Genomic DNA, 23,640 nt, shown 5'->3' on the forward strand with positions numbered 1-23,640 from the left:
AATCTGAGAATAGTGATATATGGTATCTGATTTAGGTTCTCCTTTTCTCAGTAGTAAGGTTTGTTGAACATCATTACCTCATATTGTTGTCTTTTACTAAGTACTGGTGAATAAAAAGAAGCTTCTATATCCATGCTTTGAAGCAGAGTGAACTAAAGAAGGCTGTGACAACATCAGAAAAATTCTTACGAGATGGCCAGAGGTGATGGTGGAAATGCTGGAAGAGGGGTGGGGCGAGGGTAGCCACCTGGCTGAGTAGCAAGGGAGAGATCTGGGGTCCTAAGTATTCCTTTTACAAACTCAACAAAGCCTCCTGCTTTCAGCCCTGCTCAACATCCTTGCCTTCAACGATTCCATATGTTTCCTACTCTAAGCCTTTCCAAGGTTCTACCTCAGAATTGGCTTGGTCTGATTCCTTCTTGTTGGCTTCTTTCCCCTGCAGACATGCAGTTTTCAATTGTCCCTAGTCTACTAAGCATGTTACTGCCTTTCTGTTTGCTTTCTCACTTTCAAAATTGAGTGTTTCCCTCTCACCATCTCTCCTTTCTCTTGTTCTTACAGGTTCATGCATATTAAATTCCTTTACTGTGAGATTTTGCACAGGAGTGGAGATAAATGCATGTGTTCAATCTGTGATTTTTTTTCTCAGTATTTTTTATTTACGTATTCATTAACATTTTATTTACTTGAAAATAACATGACACCAGGACCTTGTTTAGAATTAGCACTCAATCCCTACAAGGGCTTATAAAATCAAGACTCTCAGGGTTGAAATGAATGTAAAGGTCAATCCTTTCTGAGTCTGAGCTTTCATCAGATGTTTAATCTAGGAAACTCCTTAGCTTGCCTGATATAAATTTAATTTATTGAGTAAAAATGCATAATGCTAGTTATTATTTTGCATATCCTTATATATCCTATTTAATAATACTAACAATATCTGCTACTTAGGATACACTTTTCATGTGCCCCACCCTGTGCTATGGGGCATTTATGATGCCCCACAATCCTATGAGGGAAGTATTATCAGAGTCCACTTCTCCTACCATCCCCAACATTTTGCAGAGAAGAAATTGAGGTTTAGTGAAGGTTAAACTCTCTTCCTGACTGCTTGTAGCTTGTACATGACTGGCAGAGCCTAGTTTTGAATCAGCTTTCTCAGAATCCAAAGCTTATCCTCTTAGCTGTGATGGTTCCAGATTTAGGACTGTAAGACCCTTAAAGAACTTAATTGTTTTGCAGGATGTCTGGTGTGTGCTTTCTGCTTTTTTTCACTTGTAGTTTTTTTTTAAATATGAAATTTATTTTCAAATTGGTTTCCATACAACACCCAGTGCTCATCCCAACAGGTGCCCTCCTCAATGCCCATCACCTGCTTTCCCCTCCCCCACCCCCATCAATCCTCAGTTTATTCTCAGTTTTTAAGAGTCTCTTATGGTTTGCCTCCTTCCCTCTCTGTAACTTTTTTTTCCCATTCCCCTCCCCCATGGTCTTCTGTTAAGTTTCTCAGGATCCACATAAGAGTGAAAACATATCTACCCCAATGTTTATACCAGTACTTTCAACAATATTCACTTGTAGTTTTTAATCATTAATACTGTTGTACTTGTTTGCTGTTGCCTCCATTTGGGTCTTTAGGGTTAGACCACACCAGTGGTCCCGGGCTGACTTCTGCTGGCTATTCAGATTACTTTTCTTCTAAATTAATATGAGCCCAGGAAACAAAAATAATTTTAAAATTAGTTTGGGTCAAAGAGTGAAGGCAAATCTGTTGTCAAGAAGACATGCTAATAATTTCTAGGTAGATGGATCCATTTATCACCCAAATCACCATTGCTTACATATTGAGTATAGTTAAATTAGCATGTTAACCAAGCCAAAGATACTGGATTTGGTGCGTGATTTTTGTTAAAAATAACCACACAGTTTTCCTGTCAACAATTTCAATGGTACAATATTACAAGAGGTAGATGTAGTAGAAACTACCCAGAACCCCACACCAGAAGATCCTGAAGACCACAGCTCTGCATTTCTGTATTTTGAACAATTCATCTAATTTCTCTGAACCACAGTTTCATGATCTGTAAGAAAGAGAACCTAGTGCACAACAGTATTTTGAGCACAACTGAGACAATGTATGTGTAAGTGCTCGGCACAGAGTAGGAGCTTAATAAAAGCTCGTTTACCAGTTTGTTCCAAGAGACTCTAGCAAGGGTTGAATAAATGCTTGTTGAATAAATTAGGGAATAGGAGGTACATTGGAGGATATGTTTAAGCAAACAGAAGAGGTTGGGTGCCTGAAATCTTTTATCTTTTGAAAGCATCCCCAAGATTCCCAGGGATGGTCCTTCTAATTCCAACAGCTGTACTAGTCATGGAGATAGGCCAGAAACTTGGAATTAATTGTCAGCCTATATAGCTGTGCTGAGATCTGCAATGTGTGTGGTACAGTACTACCTGTGACTTGCTTTGCCTCTGCCATTATTGGCTGTAAACCATGCCCAGAAAATCTCAGCATTAGGTTTTATCTGAGTGCAGAAGATAGCAGAATCTTCTCTTGAACTCACCAGGGATGTCTTCCAAGGATAAACAATGCCGTGGGAAAGAAAATTTATCTGGGTAAATACTACCATCCTCTGATGTCCAAAGTTTGCTAAACATAAAGTTAAACCCCAGCAGAAAAGCCTTTGAAAAGTTTGCCTTTGTCCTAGGTCTTCCAACATCAGAAAGACTTCAGAGAGAAAGGTGGACATTTTTACTCTCTTGGGTATTTGAGAATCATGGCTCAGACTTGAGATGGCATTGGGGACCCCACAAAGAACTGAATGCCTGGGCTTAAATAAGAGCAGCCCCCCCTCTGCAGATGTTTCTACAGAATGTCCAGTAGGGCCCTATATACCAGGAAGATATAAAGGGTACAGCCAACTCCTGTGGAGTCATTTCAGATTAGATCAGTCTTCCTAGAAATCCTTGGTATTCAGTCCCAGCCCCACAATGGATGCTGCAAATGCCTTGACATTTTGGATTCATGAAGAAAGGAGGGCATGGGGTAACTCATCTTAATAACTTTCCTGGTTATCCCTCAAATGGTCCTATCCTAGAGACATGTACCTCTCAAGCAAGAAATCATTCTGACTTTCAAAACTTCTATAAAAACTGGTTCATCACTATGGTACAGTGAATAGGGTCCTTAGTAGGCCAGGAGCTGCAAAAGACTGAACTCTAGTCCCAGCTCTGTCACTTATAGAATATTTCAAGCTACTTAAACTCTCTGAACTTAGGTTTGTTGTTTTTTTTTTTAATAAAAAAATTTTAATAGAATATGGGACCAGATTATCTCTCTGGACCCTTCTAATTCTAAATATTTCTGATATATCTATTAATCTACAGGTATGAACTGAGATAATAGAATTGTATGACTATCAGTGAACATTCCATAGCTAACACTACAGTCAAATACTTCTTGTTTTTTTCTGTTGAGTGCCTGACAGAACTATGAGTTATAGGGTGGGGCCTCTGGACCCTGTCTGAGCTGCCCACACCAGAAAAAAAGATGAGCTGTGGCCTTAAAGCTACTGAAAAGTCCTATTTCTCATAATCTAAGTAACTTTGACACTATGCACCACAGCCTGACAATTAAATTTCTCTCTCTTTCTCTAAATTTCAACTAGTGGGTATGCTACATTGAGAGTTAAACCATTCTGAGGTAAAGATATCTCTTTTCTCTCATCAGAGCCTAAAAAGCTGTCAGTGCCAGTTTCCTTATTAGTAACCAATCTGCTTGTTCAGACGGTGCCTCACAGTTTATACCAAGTGAAAATGCTGTTCTCCAAGAACAGAGGAGCAAACACAGCTGAGGAATCAAGTAGAGCTGGGATGGTTTGCAGAAGGCCACAGGAGTTGAAATTAAATGTGCTGTTCACCTCACCAAGACAGGGAAAGCAGAGTGCTGTTCAAACTAGTGATGTATATGTGGTGCCAGGGAAAACATTCTCTATGGCTGCGTTCAAGGAATTGCTCAGCTCATGCCTTGGCCCATGACTGCTTTTTCCCTACATCAAGGTACTCTTTTGAATCAGCACAAGTGACACAGTCTTCTCTACAGGAACTGCTGCCAGCTTGACAAAATAACCAATGAACCCCATTCTCTTCCTGCCAAGCACAGGAAACACGTTGTGTACCATCTGCATCCTAGCCTGTGACTAGTTTATTGCAGAGCAAGGGAGTCTGGAAGCTTGGTCTGCACCCCCAAAAGACTCTATGGCCCTTGAGCAAATGAGCCTCAAGGAAACCTGCTGAGGGTGGTTTGTCACAAAACAACAAGACCTCTAAGACAGGTGGCCGTTAGTCCCAGTGGAGGAAATAAAACAAGGAGGATACTCAAAGAAGAAAAAGTTTTCATGGAACTCCATGTGAATATCCTGGGAAGTAAGACATGGGTAACGGAAGTGAGGGAGGGATGGTGGAGTGAAAACTGGCATTCTGCAAGATCCTGGTAACAGAGAGCCCTGGATCTGAAGGCAATGGAAGTATACTGGAAATCTAGCAAAGCCCATATTTTCTGTGGGCATTTTTGTTATCTTCCTTAGTCCCTCTCCTCTTCAGCTGATGGAGCCAATGATTCTGTTCTGCAGTCCTGGATACTTTCAAAGGGACAAGTGAGTAATTTTCTGTTTCCAAAGGCCTCTATATTCCTTGATTCTCCCTTTAAGCAAGGGCCAGAAATTAACTTTTTGGAGATTTAGGTGAAATTACCCATTTCACTGTAATTAAAATGAAAATATCTTGCAGAATTAAAATGTATCACCAGAAAAGCCAAGAAAGTCAGTCATTTGGACATGAGCACTGAAAGTCTCAACATGCGTTCTTCTGTGTTCTTTAATAATGTTCATTCCTCTGTCATAGCTTGGTAGTTATCTGAGTGTAAGTACTTTTTTTTTTTTTATTCTGGCAAAATATACATCCAGAAAAGTGCACATATTAGAAGTGCATAGCTTTACAAACTGAACACAACCCTGCAAACAGCACCCAGATCAAGAAACCAAAAACCACCAGAAGCTCCTTCCCTCACCACTTTCAGCTACTCTTCCCCTGAAGAGCAACTATTATCCAGCCTTACAACAGGATAAATGAGTTTTTGCTGGGTTTGTACTTTAGAAAACTGAAATCATACACCATATTCTCTTTTGTATCTGTGTTATTTCTCTCACCATTATTAGTGAGATTAATCCCTACTGTTGGGTGTAGCTGTAGATTATTCTCATCGCTGTGGACTATGGTATCCCACTATAAACATACCACACCGTATCCACTCTGCTGTGATGGGTACTTTGGTACTTCCGGTTGAGGCCTATCAAATAGTGCTGCTATGAACATCTTGATACCTGTTTTTGATAAACATACATAGTGAGCCATATTTTCCTATAATGTGTGGCCCTGCAGTAGATGATCATGTATTTATCTATTCTTCCAGACCACATTTAAAAAAGCTCGGTAAGAGAGTACATGCTGGGTGTATTTAGAAATCTATTAGAGCCGGCTGACGGTAACGGGGCTGAGAGGCTGTTCACTGAGCAAGTTGAAGATGAATGCCAGAGGCCTTGGATCTCAGCTAAAGGACAGCATTCCAGTTACTGAACTTTCAGCAAGTGGACCTTTTGAAAGTCACGATCTTCTTCGAAAAGGCCTTCCTTGTGTGAAAAATGAACTTTTGCCTAGTCATCCTCTTGAATTATCAGAAAAAAATTTCCAGCTCAACCAAGATAAAATGAATTTTTCCACACTGAGAAACATCCAGGGTCTGTTTGCTCCACTCAAATTACAAATGGAATTCAAGGCAGTGCAGCAGGCTCAGCGTCTTCCATTTCTTCCAAGCTCAAACCTTTCACTGGATATTTTGAGGGGTAATGATGAGACTATTGGATTTGAAGATATTCTTAATGACCCGTCACAAAGTGAACTAATGGGAGAGCCACACTTGATGGTGGAATATAAACTGGGTTTACTGTAATCTCTTGTGCTGTTCATGAAAATAGAGGGGCTGCGTCTTGTTTATAGTCCTCTTTTTACTATAATTTGATGTACACAACATTAAAAGTACTGACATCTGAGAATTCTTGCCTAAATAGCATCTGTGATCATTTGAAATCATTTGGGTCTTTGGTTTATTGCCATGTGACAGTTGAAAGCACTAAAGGGAGATGCTTTTAAAACTCCCAATTTATATGAAAACAGTAGCCTTCTATATCTTTAAAAAATTGTTGCTGGGGCGCCTGGGTGGCGCAGTCGGTTAAGCGTCCGACTTCAGCCAGGTCACGATCTCGCGGTCCGGGAGTTCGAGCCCCGCGTCGGGCTCTGGGCTGATGGCTCAGAGCCTGGAGCCTGTTTCCGATTCTGTGTCTCCCTCTCTCTCTGCCCCTCCCCCGTTCATGCTCTGTCTCTCTCTGTCCCAAAAATAAATAAACGTTGAAAAAAAAATTAAAAAAAAAAATTGTTGCTAATGAGTATTTTAAAACTGTCTACAGGTCTACAGTGCAACCTGTTGTTTGGGTATTCTATAAATTTAGTTCTGAAACCATTATCAGCATTTGAGTCTGCAACCTTCATAGTAATGTCTTTCAGAATAAACATCTGTAATTGATTTTAGTGGCAACACTTCAAATTAAGTACAAAGCAAGGTATTTATATTTTACCTTGTTTCAGTATAGCTCATTAATATTCAGAAGAATAATATTGGCTGTATTGATGCTATTTTAGGATTATAGCTATTCTTTGAGGTTGAAAAGTATAAGTTCAGAGGTTTTGATTTCGGTCTTGTCTTTAACATGAAAAATTAAATAAAGCAACCAGGATATGCTGATTAAACTGTTGTACCACATAGATTTATATATCACAAGATGCTTAAATTGAAAAATAATCAGAATATTCATGTACACACATACTATGTATCCATGAACAAATCCCATAATAATTTATTTAAAAATAAACCTTTGCTATGGTTAAAAAAAAAAAAAAAAAAAAAGAAATCTATTAGAAAAAAATAAGGTGATTAGACATTCACATCAGCTCTCCACAATATTTTGGCAGTTTATTCTCTAAAATCAAGCAACAACCACTAAGCTGCAGCCTTAATTCCTACTGCTGTAGGATCACAGCATTCTCACTTGACAGACCCTTCCCACCTCCTGGCAACGGCTCGTAATCACCCCAGTTATGTCGTCTATTTTCAGCTCATATAAAATTTTTTTTTCAAAAATACTTTGTTTCAAGTCTAAATTTTCTTCCTTAAAATTCTTTGATTTTTAAATTAAAATATAAAGATAAACCAGTTCAGTCTAGTATCCTATCTTCAAAATGACAATGAAAAATATTTTATAGGAATGTGCAAGAGAATAACCTTTCTATTGTCTTAGAGAAGATCCTGTGTTCTGTATTTTAATATGGAAACTAAATGAGAAAATTCAGAAAAACTATTCCCAGGCTGTGTGTGTGGTAGGGGCAGAAAGTGGGTGATTAAAACATGGTCCCCAGGGGCGCCTGGGTGGCTCAGTTGGTTAAGCATCCAACTTCAGCTCAGATCATGATCTCAAGGTCTGTGGGTTCAAGCCCTGCATCGGGCTCTGTGCTGACAGCTCAGAGCCTGGAGCCTGTTTCGGGTTCTGTGTCTCCCTCTCTCTCTGACCCTCCCCCATTCATGCTCTATCTCTGTCTCAAAAATAAATAAATGTTAAAAAAAAATTAAAACATGGTCCCCAAATTCTTTGATGTCCCCTCCCCTAAACAGGTAGAATCTGGGTAGACTGTTACTGGTTTGACCAACTGACTACAGCAGAAGTGATACGTGTGACTTCATGGCTGGGTCATAAATGGCCATGTGGCTCCCATCTGATTCTCTTGGAATGATCATTTTCAGGATGTTCCCTCTCAGAATCTAGATACGTGTTGTGAGGTACCTCAGCCACCTGGAGAGGCCACATGTAGGTGTTTTGGTCAATAATGCCAGCTCAGCCCGAGCCTTTGAATCCCAGCTGTTATGGGATTGAATTGTGTCCCCCTGCCCCAAAAGATATGCTGAAGTCTAACTCTAAGTACCTCAGAATGTGACTTCATGTGGAAATATAGCCATTGGAAATGTAATTAGTTAAGATGAGAGCATCTGGAGTAGTGAAGGCCCTTAACACGTCCTTATCAGAGAGAGGAGAACACCATGTGAAGATAGACACACAGGAAAGATGGCCATGTGAAGATGGAGGTAAAGAGTGAAATTATGCTGCCTCATGCCAAAGAACACCTGGGGCTGCCAGAAGCTGGGATACACAAGGAAGGATCCTCCCTTAGAGCTTTTGGAGTGAACATGGCCCTGACAACACCTTGATTTTAGACTGCTAGACTCCAGAACTGTCAGAGAATACATTTTTGTTGTTTTAAGCAACCCAGTTTGTAGTATTGTCTTGCAGCATCCCTAGGAAACTAACACACCAGCCCAGGTGCCAAACACCCATGTGACAAAGCCCTCAGTGATGCCGGCCCCTCGCCAATCGAGTCTTCTCAGCTGAGGACCCAGACGCTGTAGAACAAACAAGCCATCCCCACTGCACCATTTCTGAATTCCTGCCCCACAGAATGTGTGAAGCTGGAGTTATTTTATGCTTCTAAGTTTGCAGTATTTTGTCGCATCCTGATAGTAAGTGGAGCAGGAGCCATCCGAGTTTCAGGCACAGCAGCTTGAGACCAGGGACCTCAGTCTATACTACACAAAAGACAGACCAGTCATCTCTGCTCTGAAAATGTGCTCAGCAGCAGAGTGTCCATCCACAGAAAAGAGTAACTCAATTGGGTATTTTGCAGGAAGCATGGGCATGGAACCTGGAATAACTGGTACGGTAAGTCAGGCAATGCCGTAAAGGATTTCATGTAGACTATCTCATGGAATCCTTAGCCCAAGGAAGTAGGTCCTATTTTGGGGTCACTTTTATAAATATAAACTAAGAGGTTAAGAAACCTGAATCACACAGTTCATAGTAGTAAAGCATAGGCTTCACACTTAAGGAAATGGCACCAAGAATCAAGGAGTTTACTACAGTCATTGGGAAGAATGGATGTATTGCAGCTGGTTTCCAGTGCACCAAATGTTTATTTGCTGGTGCACTGGTCCAGTGCACCAGTGACCAAAATGTTTATTTGCTTACTAAATGGACATTTCTTGAATTCTACTCTGTGTTACTGTGTCACTTTGGGAAGGCTCAGTCTTATGGCCTTAAAGATTCAGACATGTAAACAAACATCTTTTTAGTTCAGTCCAAAGTTGAATTATTCAAAAGAAAGTGTCTTGATTAGGAAAATGAGAGAAAATAAAGAAAACAAGGAAAAAGGGACAATAGGGTTTCCTTGCTGGTAGAAGCAGAGAGAAAGTTGAGGTCAATGATAGTTAAAGTTCTAACCTAGGAAACAAGTTTACGGTAAATCAAGCAGTGAAATGTGAAATTTAGCTGTGATTGGGTCCTATGAATCCAAGCAATTGCTCCACATTCTCTCAGTGGCCCAAGGCATCCCATGAGATCAAATCTAGCACAGCTGGGACAAAAACACCCATGATCACATCTAGATGAGTTCACTTTCTGGACTCATTTTCCCTTCAGTTAAAATATACCCTTCCAGGACTCAAAGGAAAGGAAAAAGAGTAAAAGGCAGAGAGAATATGTTTAGTGGAGGAAGGCATTTTCCTGCTGTCCAATGTTCAGAACAGCCTGGCCACAATGGTCCCTCAGAGTGGTCACCTGGGCAGATGAGCAGAGAAACAATTCTGTTTGTGTCTGTGATGGACGGCCCTGACTGTCATCCAACCACGTGAAGGGTGAGGGTGTTGTACTGTTTTGCAAAACTGGCAGAAATAGGTCAACGAAGCTCCTGGAACTTTAGCTCATTCTCCTGGCTTTTTGTCCCTTCAGCCCAGTCACGACTACTTTAACCTTTTCTTCAAGTGGAATGTTCCTTCAACAACTTAAAATAGTTTCCAAAAATGTCTCACAGGAAAGAGAAAAGGTGAAAGTTACATGGATCTGGTTTAACCATTTTGTGAGCTAAGATGAATACTTTGATTTTTATTTCTGATAAATTTTATTATTGCTTTAATAGGAGAGAGTGAGGGGTACCTGGGTGGCTCAGTCAGTTAAGCAGCCAACTCTTGGTTTCAACTCAGGTCATGATGTTATGGTTCATGGGTTCAAGCCCCACATCAGGCTCCACCCTAAAGGCACAGACCCTGCTTGGGATTCTCTCTCTCTCCCTCTCTCTCTCTCTTCCCCTCCCGTTTGCTCTGTCTCTCTCTCTCAAAAATAAATAAATAAACTTAAAAAAAAAATAAAAGGAGAGAGTGAAAGGCATTTGGGAATGTTCAGTTAGGGAAGGAGTTTGGTCTGGGACTTCCACAGACTGTCTATCATATGCAGCACCTACTAGTCATCTGTGAGGAATGGGAGAGACTGAAACCCCTAAAAGCCAAACAGTATTCCTTGTTTCTGCTCATCAGACAGCAACTCAACCAGCTCTGCAACCAATAGAACACAGTGTCTGCTATTGCAAACCTTTTATTAACTCAACTGTCTTTATTATGTCCAATGGATGTGGAGACAGCATCACAACCAGAGCATATTTGGAAATGGTCTCAAAATTCTCCCAGCCAACTGAAATATGCTCTATAGCTCTTAATGTTTGCCCTTTCTCCATATGAGTTAATCAAATAAGATGGACATGAACGGTCAATAGAAGGTCCAATGGGAGGAAGGCCTCTTTGAGTCTCCTGTCACACACAATAGTGACTGAACATATGATGAATGAGAGACATTTCTGTCATCAGGTTAACTTTAGTGTGAGAGGCAGTATATTTATAGTCTGGACCAAACCTGGTAGGTTTGAATCCATGCTCTGCAGTTTACTAGCCATGCAATTTCAAACAATCTCTCTGTGCCCCTTTCCCTCATCTGTAAAATGGGGACAATAAGAACATCTATCTTCTAATATAGTTGAAGTCAATAAATGAGCTAATATTTTAAAAAGGCCGTATAATAACTGTGCCATAATGTGTTTTTATTGTTTGTTATTAGTGTGGGAAAGGGAGCAAAAGAGCGGAATAAGATGGGACAACCAAGACCCTGAAAGATAGAAAGCTAGTCCCAGATTCTGGATCCTCCTTCTGAAACCACTTTAAACTTCAGCATCCATGCTGGTCCTCCCATCTGTGTGGAAAGTACATTCAGCAAGAAGAAAGAGCCCTTAATGCTTGCTCTCAAGTCACCAGAAACCCAAAGGAAGTCACATAAAACCAAAGTGAGATCTCCTGCTTTTATTACTGTATATGTTTTGTTATAACCTGTTGACAAGCTTCCCTGTGATGTATAATTTGTAGGGCCAAATAATCAAGGATTATTTGAAAAACATTCGGGGGGAAAAAAAATCAAGGGTAGATAAGGTTGAGTGGATTTTCCTAGCTGTGAAATTGCTTAATGCAGAAAAGTAGAGTGAGTAGTAAATGGATAATAAGTAAACCATAAGGGCTACCTTCTCTCCAATCCTATATCAAGATTGGTCCTTTTTCCATAATAAGTGGTATTCCATGACAATATGCCTTAGACCTCTTTAGGAGTCACTGTCCCTTAAACTCAGTATCCTTCCTCCTAACACAATGCCTGGCACACAGAATACTCGGCTTTTCAAACAAGAATGACTGGATGGATGGATGGATAGATAGACAGATATAAATTTCTTTGTATACCTAATGCATTTGAAAGACAAGTATCTAGTTTTTCACAAATCCCCAAGATCTTAATTATGTAAATTCTGGATTTCACCCAAATCAGTTTTCTGTACAGACATAGGCTTTCCGTGCATATCATTATACCACAAATTGTCTTTTCAATTTCCACTAAAATTTTATCTCTCACTTGATGAGCAATTTTTATACTAGCTGAGACACCAGCTGAAATAGTTTCACAAAGTACTTTTTTCTTCTTTCTGTGGAGAATATATGGTGAATTACTTATATTCATAGAACAGGGTCACTGTTAAATTTCACATTCCACTGCCTGATTTACCCAAAACTTCTGTTTTCTTAAACTATAACTGTCTTCGACCACAACTTTCTCTTTACTTCTATAAGCAACACTGGGCTACCTTTCTTTCAAATCTTTTTCTAAAAACCACAAAAAATTCTAATTCTTTTATTTTATGAACGCCACAAAAGATGCAGTAGTCTGGGCAGTCAGCTAGGTGAACTCACTACCTGAAGGTCTTGATCTCACATAGTAGTCTAGAAATATGACACACGGAATTTGCTCCCAACTTGAGTCCCTGTGATGTAATATCTCAACTTCCAGGCTACCTCCACTCACACTATATGACTTCTCTTATCAAAAAAGACTCCCTCAGTAACAACCAAATCTCATATGTACAACCAGCTGAGGAATGTGACATTGATATCATCAATATTCCTAAATACTTTCTATAAAGTAAGACAGGGATCAAATATGGGGTTTTCTGGTCTTCAGCATTTGTTTAATGGGTTGGAGGAGAACTTCAATTTTTTCAGTTAATTCAATATAGTTTTTATTGAAGATAACACCATTCACTTTAAGACTTAGAAAGGAAGGGATATTTTTGATAAGAAGTGATGTCAAGTACTGTATGCTATGAGGTAGTACATGTAACTCAAGTATGTATATATCTTTGCTTTGTGGGCTGGTCTTTCAGTTTCTAGTCCAAGAATTCAACCCAGCCTCTGTACTTCTGGCCTTTGAGGTTTGAGCAGATTGAGTACTACTTGCTTGAGGGTGCTTGAGTTATACCCTATGAAATTCATTTTAAATCTATCTGAATATTAAGATAAGTTGGGTAACTCTAAAGATATTTCCTCTGATGCCTGGAAATAGAAAGAGCTTAACTTTCAAGTCTGCTATTTAAATCTCAAATGCTTCCACTAGGAAATCTCCTTGCACAAAGGAAGATGCTCCTGGGCTGAATATTCTTTTTTTCTTCCCTGTTGGCCCTGGTTCTGCTTTCATCTTGGTCTCAGCCCAATCCATGCCTCATTAAAACCATTTCACTGTGGACTGATGAATGGTAAGGAAACCAATGACATGTAAAAGAACCTCTTTCCTAACAATCCCAGCTTCATAAAAGACAAAATCTCTTTATTGATAACAATACCTGACACTGGAACAGTGCTTCACCTTTTCAAAGCCATTGCTTTCACAGGCATTCTCTTCTTAGAGCTCTCTGAGGTTGGCAATTATCACAGTGAAGTGCTTGTAATTATCTGCTCAAGCCTCTTGACTGTTGTGAGACAACCCTGGGATCTCCATTCAGGGCATTAGATGTAACTAGGTTTCTAATTACACATTATGCAGCTTTGAAATGAAATGAAATTTTGGATTTCATTCAATTAAGAAAATACATTTAGATCCCACTTAGAGACACAGCATACACCATAGCAGCTAATGGCTCTGACCTAATGGTAGCTCAATGGCAATGCTACTTATCCACACATACCCACCTCTTCATGGTGGTCACTTTGCCCAAATCAGTTGGGCAGCAATGTGAGTCAATTATTAAGAGGCTGGTATAACTCCATTCTTTTAATGAAACAGATAACCTTACATAATCATTGAGGGTTTAAAGCATGCTCTGAGTTTACTTTACAGCAGTTTTCCCAAGTGGCGTGAACATCAGAATGTCCTGAGATGCATGTTAAAATACCCTCTTCTAGATCTATCAAATCAGATTTTCCAAGGGATTCATAGGCTCAGGAAGGTATGAGAAGCACCAGTTTCATAAAAATCTTTATCTAAAAAAGTGATTGCAAAAAGGGTTCAATTTTATTTCTAATATTTATGAAGTGAATGCTGAGTCCTTCCTGCTAGATTCTCTGGCAGATAAAAGGGCAAAATAATAAACAAACAAACAAACAAACAAATAATTTCCTTTCTCTGTATCATGAGTTTTGCATATTTATCTCCAAATCCTCATGACAAATGCATAAGGTAAGTTATAGATTCCATTTTAAAAATAAGGAAGCCAGGGCTCAGAAAGGCTAAGTCACTTGCTCATATAAGTAATAAATCATGGAATCTCAGTTATTCCGGCTCCTCATCCCATGGTCTAATCACTACCTACACTGCCTTACTTTTCTCCTCAAGCAAGAGAAGATACATCCCTAGAGCAGAATACAAGCAAATGTTGTCTGTGCCCAATGAGGGTAGAGATAGAAGTTATAATGGCATTAAGCAAAAAACTTATTAATGTCATCTGGACCATAGCAGGAAGACTTCAAGGAGGCAGCGGGAGGACAGGTAAGATTAGGCAGGTGAGAAGAAGAAGGGAGTGTACTATGGGGAGGAGGAAGGGCAACACGAAAAAGATGATGGTGCTGTTATTATCAATGGGTATTTACTGAACACTTAGATGTCAAACACTTTCTATGTGCTTTAAAGGTGTTCTCACATTCAATCTAATCCTCACATCAGGCCAGTGAGAGCAGGGGCTTAAAATCTCATTTTGACTTAGCGTTAAAGGCCACCTATAATAGAGAATAATTAAAGTCCTGACATCTTCTCCCTATTTCAATTCCTTCCCTCCCCCTTGTTCCCAACCACACCTCAGGGACAAAATTCACAGAGGGTATCCTCTGTAAGTGAGCCCAGACAGTGCTCACAGGGAGGCCCAGCTTAAGTGGGGTCCCTGACACATTACAAACGCCATAGAAAACTTTATTTCATGTTATCAAACAAATTCTGAAGTATGTGGGCTTGCGAAAACCTCATTTGAAATGGGCTAAATTGTTGATGATAATTAAATTTTCAGGGCTTTTCAGAAAGTTCCACTGCCATCAGTCACACAACAGTCACATTGTTCTGCTCCATGAACTTGCTCTCATCAGAGCATAAATCCTATGTATGGCCCTTTGTGTGAGGCTCTGAAGGGTCCTAAGAGGAAGGCATGTGTTCCCAGCAGGGGGGGTGGGGAGGGGGTCAGGCATAGAGAGCACTGCACAGCCAGGAAGAGTCACTTTTCTTCATGGTTGCTTTTAATGTTCTTCTGAAAAACTTTATATGAGAATTTACATAGAACTGGGGACAGGCTTTAAAATAAAGCGATCAATTTCAGTCTCTAATCTGTGTCCCCTCCTCCCTCCCCCCCTCCTCCCTCCCTAGGCACCCAGTATCTTCATGCTCCTGAGAACTCAAAAGCTGGATAGGCTGGGAGCGCAACATCCCACTTCCTCACTGTCTTGCTAAATCACAGAGATGAGAAAGGAATCAATCATGTACTCAACAGAGGAGGCACATCACAAGTACTCCTCAAATGATAAGCCATTTAATGCTCACTAGAACTTTAGGCATAAGATACTTTTATTGGTGAGGAAAATAAGGAAAGACTGAAGGACAGTCATATTGTTAATAGGTAGCAAAATAAGATTCTAATCCAGGTCTGAGTCAAAAGCCATCATTTTCTAGTGTATATGTGCTAGTCTGGATCCTCTGAGAAGCAGACATGGTGACAAGATTAAACATGTAAGAGTGTGTTGGAGGAACCTTCTTAAGGAAAGGAGCAGACAAGAGGGCCTTCCGATGGAGAGACAGGTCTGACTCCCGTGAGGAAGAGGGGGAGGGAGGGAACTGGGTAGGAAGAGCCTCGGACTGCAGCTCTGATGGGGAGTCTGGCGTCAAAGTCACCAGCTGGAGGAGTCCTGCATCCCTCAGGAGAGGACCTGTGCCAGTGCTGCATCATGTTCAGCCACTGGCTGGGAGCAGCCTGGGGAAGTTGGCCTCAGTGTGAATGTGAGGGCGAATCTAGAGAAGAAGCAGCTGGTGCTGTCAGATCATCACATTCCCACGGGAGGAGATTTGAGTTATGAATTTTCATGGCTACCACAGTCACCCCACTTCATGGCCTGATCTACTTCTCTACATGGGAAGTCGAAGCAGCTCCTCCATGCATCCCAGAGGCCTCTCTTCCTGAGGGGAAATGTGGACAAAAGAGGTAGGTGTATGAACAACAGTACCCATTTCTGCAGCTGGTCTTGGGATCATGTGTGGTTCTCCTACGCAATCTCCCCCCACTATGCATTCAAAGGGCTTGGTGGCTTGCCTGGAAGTTTCATGCAAATCTTCATTCCCAAGGGGTTTGAGGCCTTGGCAACAACATCCTCCTTAGGATAGGATTCTGGCATGTGATCATTCACAGCCAAAACGGGGCAGAAGTGTTATCAGTAGATATCCAAGTGGATTGCCTGGGCTCTGCCTGTGGTCCTACCTGCCCCTGTGTGTAACAGCAGCCCTACCCCCTCCTGCCAATCAGTGGCAATTACCCCTACCAGGACAATGACCCTTGCTTGCTGCTGTCCTTGGAGATGAGTCCAAAGAGCCTTGGTGGCAATCTTAGCTTATAGTTCAATGGAAATTTTGTTGTGCACTCTGGCAAGAGCATATACCCACTGGGGACCAACACTTTGAATCTTGAGAACAGGAAGCACAAAATCCCCTAGTGGATCATTTGGAGTGATGGAAAGTGGAACCATTCCTGCTTCTACCTCTGGTTTCTAGACCCATGTATGAGGGCTCAGGTTGATCTCTGTTGCTGAAAGGTTGGACACTGGGAGGCAGCAATAACTCTCATGCATGGTAAGTGGGAGTCCATGCTATTAGGCCCAAACTAAGTTTGCATCCCTGCCACCTTGGCCCTTACATTCATATGCCTATTGTGCCAGTCTGGTGACTGATGAGAAGGCTGCTAATCTTAACTGGCCAAACCATTTCGTCTCCTTGGTTATTTAGTGCCTCTTCTGTGGCGGATGTCTTCTGGTGAGTGTTAATGTGTGATATAAAAGCCTTCCCACTTCAGCCCACTTCTATACTTCCATTCACAGGCCTCTTAGTCCAGATCTTGTCTCCAACCATCCCATCCTTTTTCTTCAAATCCCTGGCCAAATGTCTTGGTCATTGGCCATTGCTCAGAAATCTATATATATTCTCAACTTGAGCCACTTCTTCTACAGAGAACAGATGACCAGGGACACTGCCTGCAGCTTCACCATCAAGAAGACCTTTTTCTCTTCATGTCCTTTAGAGCCATCCTTGAATGTAGCTGTAACGCAGCCACTGTCAATTTCAGCTGTACCAACATACCAAGTTGACCCATTCTAAACCAAGATAGGCCCTTTTCCTCCTCCTTCAGCTGGTCCTCCTACAGGACACCCTACAGGGTCACTGATTCAAGCAGGGAAAAAGGTGCCAGGGCAATAGTGCTGGGCTACACAGAGATCTGGGCGACCTACTTATGGAGCTCACTTGGGCCCTCAAGTGCTGCTTGCTCTTGACTCCAGATGCACGATTTGCATCTCTCAAAGAAATGCTAGTGGGCCCATCTACTTTATGACTTGGGAGGGCACAGGCCCCAGCTCCTAATGAGTAGCTCCAGATGCATAATCATTTGGTGCCATATGGCCAAGCAATCCATCTTTACCAGGGCCCAGTAACAAACCAGGAACTGCTTCTCAAAAGATATTAACAATACTGTGTAGCACACTTAAAAAATTAAGAAGGTAGACCTCATAGTAACTGTTCCTAGCACCATAAAAAGGGGGGGGGGTAAAATAAGAGGTAACTTTTAGAGGTGATAAGATATGTTTATTAATTTAATTGTGGTGACAGTTTTATGGGTATATGCATATGTCCAAACCTATCAAAAAAAAAACCTATCAAAATAGTTTTCAAATAGAAATTATACCTCAATATAGCCTTTTAAAAAAGGCATTTCAATTGTCTACAGCCAAATCTTAGATTCTTAGGAACCTGCATTGTGATTCTCCCACTGGGACTTGCCATAAGCTCCATACTGGATCTTTTACCATCACTGACAATTTCAAACTTCAGTCAATAGGGTTCTAGATCTGTAATGAGCTTAGGTCTGAAAACTGAGCAAGGGACTCTGACTTTTTATTAGGATACTGCCTTCAGCCTCCTGTTCCTCAATTCTTGCCTTTCCCTGTTTGTAGATTAATTAGCACCCTTGTAGGCTACCCAGCTGCTGCACTTTGAGGATGGCCATGTTCTATTAACCATCCCATACTCCCTGGGGAACCAGCCCTTGGCTGCCCCCCTGACTTGGCCAATCATTACAGGAAGCACTGCCACCTACCCTCCGTTACTTTGGGGCCTCGTCTTCATGATGTTACCAAAGCTAGTTTGGGGATTATCTCTTCTACTATGACCTTGGCTTGTAGAGGAGGGCCACCAGTGAACATCTTACTGATGCTGCTGCCTCTCTCTCTCTTCCCTGATGGCCTTGATGAATGCTGTGTCCTCAGGAACTCCCATGGAATATAATCCTCTGGTTGTATCACATAATATATCCACTCCAACATGCCCACCTGTCTATGCCTTTTTATTACTTCCTCTACTGTCTGCTAAAGAAACACATGCATTTTCACTTGCCATAGCTTTTTCCAGATTGCTATGAGCCACCTTAGCAATGAGTTTGCCTCATTCTCCGGTGTCTTAGCTTGGGCTGCTATAACAGAATACCATAGACTGAGTGGCTAAAACAAAAAACATTTGTTTCTCAAAGTAATGGAGGCTGGAATTCCAAGGTCAGGGGCCAGCATCGAGTTCTTGGTGAAGGCCTTCTTCCAGTTCTGGCCTTCCTGTGCACGGTCTTCCTGGGTATGTGCATGTCTCTCCTTCTTATAAGGGCATTAATCTCATCCTAAGGAACACACCTTCATGACTTTTTCTAACCTTAATTACCTCCCAAAGCCCTCTTCTCCAAATATCATCGCATTGGGGATTCAAGTTTCAACATATGAATTTGGGGGGGGGTAATATTCAGTCTATACCACCTGGTCCTTCCCAGGTGTTAAATCCCACATCCCAAGAAAATGAATTCTTGTTAATCTAGCCAGACATTCCAGCCCCCTTGATCAAGTGTCCTCAAATCTAGTTCAAGAGGTATTTCCTTGATGGCAGGTACATTCTAGCTAATTCTTGAAGCTCCTTTTGTGCTCAGTCTCTTTCCTTCTTCCTCAGGCTCAGCATGTCCTCAGTCAGGTTATGCTGGGATTTAACCTGTTATCCACCAGGCAGCCAGGTGAGGAAGTGAAAACAGCTCCTCTTGTGTTGTGGAGGTGAGGCCTCCACAGCATCTCATAGTGCAGGGCAAGTGCTACCATGTATAATGGAGAACTCTGAGGATTTGGGGAAGTCTGAAGAAACATCCATCCAGATCCCAGGTTTTCTCAACCAGGGCCCTGATCTTAATATGACAGATCTGCCTCAGCTGAACTTCTGAATGTCTCTGAGCGCTGCGATTCTGTCTAAAGATACTGCTCAGCTGGGTCTCTTTGTGAGCTATCAAAGACAGCTTCTGGCTCCCACAGTTAGCCTTTAACTTCTTGTCAAAGGCCCTCACTTTCTCATAGAAAGGCCCCCATCTCATTCTCTCCAGGGCATCAGTGCAACTAAGTAGTAACCAACTTTTGCAGACATCTCCCTCTCTCCCCACGATTTTCAGTTCGCCTTACTAAAAGAGCATTTTCTCAGGTCACCACAGGTTAAAAGTTGAGCGTCTGGGCCTCCACCCTGTGCCAAGGATTACCATGCACTATATCACTCAGGATGGTACCCTCTTTGCCTGCTGAGCTATGAGGAAGCCTGTTTCGCAAATCCATCTTACCACCTGCTTCCTCAGACCACTCTTGGCACCACTTGTGTTAGTTTGAATCCTTCAAGGGTTATATGTGCAAGAGGTTTGTTAAGGGAAGTGCCTATGAAGGATAAAGGTGAGGGAGCACGAGAAGGCAGGGAAGGCCTTAAACCACAATGCGGGTCTGACACCTGTGAAGGAAAGGGAATGGGAGGGGTCTGGGTAGGAAGAGCCTAGGACTATAGCACAGTTCTTAGAAGGGTTCAGTTGGGCTGAAGGGAGTCTTCCAGTAAAAGTTGCTAGAGACCCACATCTCTCAGGAACAGTCTTGCATTACTACCCTTGCTGTGGTCAGTCATTCGTTGCAAGTGGCCCACAGGAAACATGACATGTATAAACATGGCAGAAGTTCCAGCAAGCTAGCAGCTGGGTCTGCCAGTTAACAATGCTCCCGACAGCAGGAGATCTGAGCAGTGCATTTTCATGAGCACCAAATAATGCACTAATGACCAAACTAAGTCTGGCCAAGATGTTAATGACTGATAATGGCTTGAGGCATTAGTCACTCTAAATAACATTCACATTTTGATAGTTCTATACAAAGATGTGACAATAACAGTAATTTTAAGATGTATAACAGAACCAATGGAAAAAATAATTTGGTGCAATTGAGTCTTCTTTACTCTCCTCAAATCATACTATATAGGAAGCTATTCTATATGACACATATGCCCTTGATATTCCCATAAAATGGAAATAGTACTATTTTATAATTCAAAAAATGGTTTGGGAAAGGGAAAGAACTGCTCAAAATAAAGCCCATTTCTGCCTATCTTAGGCTGAAAAGTGAGTAGTATTACAATTGAATGAAGCCATTTTTCCACCCGCATTTTTAATAGCTAAGGAAAGAGACTGGTGGGCCAGCCTGCGCAGACTCTTAAAACTGGAAGGAACCCTATAAATCATATCCATTGTACATCAACCTCCTGCCTGGTAGCAAACCTCTGTGCAAGGTTCTCACCCCAAATTCCCAAGAGATTAATCATCCTTGGCTTGCACACCTCCAGTGACAAGGAACTCACTGCTTCCTGAGGTAGTCATTTTATGGCTAGACTACTCTAACACTACGATGTTTTAAAAAGTGATTGAGTCAGTACTCTTTGCCATACTTGGCCATGTTTTTCACAAATGATTTCATTGACTCCTTATAATGACCAGGGAGGAAGATTTTTTTCCCATTTTAAAAATGGGGAGTCTGAGATAGAGTGGCCATTGATGTGCTCACTGCCATACAGCTGGAATTCAACTCCAAGCCCAGTTCTATTCCTTAGTCTTCTCCCAAATGCCTTAGATTATGTTGGAATCAGTCTCTAGTGTCCACTTTTACAGATTCTAGTTAACACAGAATAATCCTAATATTACTACACACATGATGTCTCTTCAAATATTTGCATAAGGTCTTACATTATTCTATGACATTTTAACATCCAGATTAAACATCCACTTTCTTCAGCAATTCCTCAATGCACAATCCCCAGATGTCCCCAAACATGCTCACCCAGACACACTTCTAATATCCCTCTTAATGTGGCACACCCTAAAGTAAACACATCTTCCAGGCATCTTATGACTTGTACAATGTGGAAGAAAACCATCACCTCCTACTCCCCACACACTATATACTTCCGTTAATGCAACCACATCATGCTACTGACTCAATAAACTTATAAGAACTTAAATCCCTAGGTCTTTATCACATTATTAAATTGTATTTCACACATTCTGTATTGGTAAGAGTTGTGGCTTTTTTTTTAAATCATATTCATTCTGTTTAACTTTAAACATATTAAAAATCAGTCTATTGCTCCAGCCTGTTAAAGTTCTTAACCTCATGGTAGCATTTGAAATCATGTGATCACTTATAAATTAGTGTTTTTGAAAGAGTATTAGTGTTTTGAGTTAACAAACACTGTAGAGACCAGCCTATCCAATTATCACCTATTACGGTACCTATTAAGACCTCATTCCCTCCTTCCACTTCTATCCTAACATAATGCCCAGTCTTCCTTCCTACTCACAATAGCATAGCCCCTTGACCAGAAGTATCAGCTTCACCTGGGAGCTTGTTAGAAAATGCAGACTCCCAGGCCCCAGAATCTACACTTTAAGAAGATTCCAGGTGATTTCATGTGCACCTTAAATGTACCAGTCTAATGTACCTGAGCAGGTGCCTCAGCTCCTCTGACTCAGTGTCCTTGTCTCTCAAAGGAGGGAGAAGGATAAGAAGCTAAAAGCCCTATAGCCCCTAAGTCCTCTAATTCTATTTCCTCTTACTTCCTCAGTTGCCTTGAATTGTCTCCAGAATTGTCCTACAGTTCCACTGTAAAGGCAGAGGAAAATTGATGACTGATACAAAGATGTACCTCATCCCTTTCAATATTAATAGCCATTAATGAGAATCTTTAACTCAGGAGTGGCAAGGCTCTGCATTTGCAGCCTAGAGTCATTCGATCTCTGTCCTAATTGAATACCAGAGTTTTAGCTGAGTTCCAGAAATGATAGTAGTTCAGAGACCCATGCCACAAAAGGGCTCTGAGATGTGTCCTATCCACTTTGGGGGAGGGGATCTAAAAAGGCACCTCTCCACATAAGAAAAAAAGCATAGGCTCCTTTGGAATCAGTAAATCAGAGTTCAAGTTCTAACCAGTGTGCTCATCTGTAAATTAGGAGTAGTAAACTGTGATTCTTACATGAGATTATTCCTGGGACATGCTTAGCGCAGAAGAACTCAATAAATGCTCAATATTGTTTTTATTGTTATCCTTCTGTATCTAAAACAGGGATAATTTTAATTATCCCACAGCATTGGTGTAAATATTAAATAATGTGTATGAACATACCTTCTAAATGGTTACAAATTACCCAACATTTGCTTTTTCTGACTTTTCTTGATCATCCACAACATAGATGCCTAACAGAGAACAAATACCAAACAAAGGTGTATAGGTTTCTATCCTCTAAAAACCTGAAAATCAAAATAAGGGTAAAAAAGGAAAAGAAAAATAAGCCAGAGAGGCAGGGCCCCAACCAAATTTATTGCAATGTCACCACAGATCAATATTTAATCTATGTGTATAAGTCAGCATTCTATAGGCAAACCGAACCAATGGGAATGACGGGGGAAGGGCAGGAGATTGATTTAAGGAAGTGGCTCACACAATTGTGGAGGCTGGCAAGTCCAAAATCTGCAGGGAATGCTGGCAGACCAGAGACTCAGAGCAGAGCTGATACTACAGCCTGAGTCCAAAGACAGTCTGGAGGCAGAAATCCCTCTTCCTCTGGGAATAACTCAGTCTTTTTCTCCTCAAACTGACGGGATGAAGCCCACCCACCTTATAGAGGCAATCTGCTTTACTCAAAGTCTACTTAAATGTCTATTTGAATGTTAATCTCATCTAAAAAATACTTTCACAGACACAGTCCAATGGGTGTTTGGTCAAATACCTGGCTACTATGGCCTGGCCAAGTTGATAGACAAAATTAAATATCACACTATGTTACAGGTAAATACCACCTCAATACAATTTTTATTATATCTTGTCTTCTTAGCTCCATGTACAGCTTATTCCACCAGAAAAAACAATGATTGCTTTGTTCTGCTTGTCTACTGCAATCACAATAAGGAATTGGTAGATCCCTTTCATTTATTTTTTTTTAAAGGAAAAAAAGACTCCAACTTCGTGTGAATGATAATATAGTTAATACTGTTACATGAATGCAATATACCAGATAGTATACTAGGTATTTTGCATACATTCACCATGATAACACCCACCAATCCTGCCAGCTTGCAACTGTCTCTCTTCTACTACTAAAAACATTAAGGTTTCTAATAGTTGTAATACCTTACCCAGTATCATATAGTCAGTTGCAACAGAACCAGAATTT

At 41.1% G+C, this 23,640-nt stretch overlaps 2 protein-coding genes across 3 annotated transcripts in view; one reads left to right on the forward strand and one right to left on the reverse strand.

Moving 5' to 3' along the window:
- The window catches only part of CRH (corticotropin releasing hormone), a 128,535-nt gene that overhangs the window by 30,534 nt on the left and 74,361 nt on the right, over positions 1 to 23,640 (reverse strand). The window lies entirely within an intron of this gene.
- Positions 5,539 to 6,256, forward strand: LOC124507691 (proteasome maturation protein). The gene has a single exon (XM_047073990.1). The coding sequence runs from the start codon at positions 5,585 to 5,587 to the stop codon at positions 6,008 to 6,010; it is 426 nt and encodes a 141-aa protein (XP_046929946.1). The 5' UTR covers positions 5,539 to 5,584; the 3' UTR covers positions 6,011 to 6,256.

The sequence above is a fragment of the Lynx rufus genome, unplaced genomic scaffold (assembly GCF_022079265.1).
Source record: "Lynx rufus isolate CCGP_SWC_20201006 ecotype Redwood Valley unplaced genomic scaffold, mLynRuf1.p SCAF_12, whole genome shotgun sequence".
Taxonomy (NCBI): domain Eukaryota; kingdom Metazoa; phylum Chordata; class Mammalia; order Carnivora; family Felidae; genus Lynx; species Lynx rufus.